The sequence below is a fragment of the Lottia gigantea genome (genome assembly GCF_000327385.1).
Source record: "Lottia gigantea unplaced genomic scaffold LOTGIsca_2113, whole genome shotgun sequence".
NCBI lineage: Eukaryota > Metazoa > Mollusca > Gastropoda > Lottiidae > Lottia > Lottia gigantea.
This window is the reverse complement of record NW_008708470.1, coordinates 656-3,095: the sequence shown is the minus strand read 5'-3', so window position 1 is coordinate 3,095 and position 2,440 is coordinate 656. Positions and strand designations below refer to the sequence as shown.

The 2,440-nt window shown below is 23.7% G+C and overlaps 1 protein-coding gene across 1 annotated transcript; it reads left to right on the top strand.

Moving 5' to 3' along the window:
- Positions 1 to 1,708: 1,708 nt before the first annotated feature.
- Positions 1,709 to 2,215, top strand: LOTGIDRAFT_89886 (hypothetical protein; the record flags this gene model as incomplete). Its single annotated transcript, XM_009054303.1, has 1 exon — positions 1,709 to 2,215. A coding segment is annotated over one exon (507 nt), but the record flags the coding sequence as incomplete, so codon positions are not given.
- Positions 2,216 to 2,440: the final 225 nt, after the last annotated feature.

The window sequence follows — 2,440 nt, the reverse complement described above, 5'->3', positions numbered from 1 at the left end:
AATATTTATGATTCACATTTCTAACAGAAATACAAACTAATATAGTAACACTGTTACCTGTATGGTAATATCAAATAATTACAGGTAAGCTTCACTTTAATATAATATTTATAATTCACATTTCTAATAGAAATACAAACTAATATACTAACACTTTTACCTGTATGTTTATATCAAATATAAACAAAAATATAAATGTCCTTATGGAATAATCAAATGGCAGACGCTCCTAAGTGAAACATTCTCAGACGAATTTATAATAAATATATTTAAAAAATATTAGAACTGTGTAAAAATTCTAAGCTTCAAAATTGTCAATATAAATATTGTCACAATATTGTCTTTTTGAATGAAAAATTATGTAAGCTAAAACTAAGCAACACCAGTTTATGTGCGTTGTGTAATTCAACAATCGAGACAATAGAACCTCTTTTTATTTACTGTTCATTTGCTAATATAATTTGGGAATTTACAATTAGTCTTTATTAATAATAATATCAATTTAAAAATTACTATGATAGACATACATTTTGGTTTTAATGATCAAAGTTATTTTCAAAAACATATACGAATGGTTGTTTGTAAATAGTTGTATTTACAGTGCAAAATATTATTTGTATAAATGTAAATTAGAATTGTCATTGCCTACTATACATAATTTCAAACGTCACTTACAAAATATAGCAAATCTTGAATAAAAGGCTTTTGAAAAGGAGGATACTGTCACTAGAAGATGGAACTATATATTATAGCTTTTAAACTAACCATTAATGTAATTACCTAAAAGAGTATATCAATATAGATCTACCTCCTTTTACAACATTACAGCTTCAAAATAATCAGGTTGAGTGTGTGAGTGGTTGAATTAATACTGTTATTTTCATAATGTAAGCTATATTGTATTATTAGTTATAAGTTATAATTATGTGAAAAAAAAGTATGCCACGGTAAATATATAGAAAGGTACATTAAACTAGGTAATTTAGCATATTTTAGGTTACCGTTGAAAAGTATGTCGCAGAAACTAACAGGGTTCTATATACTCTGTAAAATATTTACAGAGTTCAATATAGTCTTTATTACAACTGTAAAATATTTACTGTATCCTGTATATTTATAATAACTAACGAGTTCTATATATTTTTTATTACAACTGTGAAATATTTACTGTATCCTGTATATTTATAATAACTAACAGACTTCTATATACTCTTTATTACGACTGTGAAATATTTACTGTATCCTGTATATTTATAATAACTAACAGACTTCTATATAGTCTTTATTACAACTGTAAAATATTTACTGTATCCTGTATATTTATAATAACTAACAGAGTTCTATATACTCTTTATTACAACTGTAAAATATTTACTGTATCCTGTATATTTATAATAACTAACAGAGTTCTATATACTCTTTATTACAACTGTGAAATATTTACTGTATCCTGTATATTTATAATAACTAACAGAGTTCTATATACTCTTTATTACGACTGTGAAATATTTACTGTATCCTGTATATTTATAATAACTAACAGAGTTCTATATACTCTTTATTACAACTGTAAAATATTTACTGTATCCTGTATATTTATAATAACTAACAGAGTTCTATATACTCTTTATTACAACTGTAAAAAATATTTACTGTATCCTGTATATTTATAATAACTAACAGAGTTCTATATACTCTTTAGTACAACTGTAAAATATTTACTGTATCCTGTATATTTATAATAACTAACACAGTTCTATATACTCTTTATTACGACTGTGAAATATTTACTGTATCCTGTATATTTATAATAACTAACACAGTTTTATATACTCTTTATTACGACTGTAAAATATTTACTGTATCCTGTATATTTATAATAACTAACAGAGTTCTATATACTCTTTATTACGACTGTGAAATATTTACTGTATCCTGTATATTTATAATAACTAACAGAGTTCTATATACTCTTTATTACGACTGTAAAATATTTACTGTATCCTGTATATTTATAATAACTAACAGAGTTCTATATAGTCTTTATTACAACTGTAAAATATTTACTGTATCCTGTATATTTATAATAACTAACAGAGTTCTATATACTCTTTATTACGACTGTGAAATATTTACTGTATCCTGTATATTTATAATAACTAACAGAGTTCTATATAGTCTTTATTACAACTGTGAAATATTTACTGTATCCTGTATATTTATAATAACTAACAGACTTCTATATAGTCTTTATTACGACTGTAAAATATTTACTGTATCCTGTATATTTATAATAACTAACAGACTTCTATATAGTCTTTATTACGACTGTAAAATATTTACTGTATCCTGTATATTTATAATAACTAACAGACTTCTATATACTCTTTATTACGACTGTAAAATATTTACTGTATCCTGTATATTTATAATAACTAAC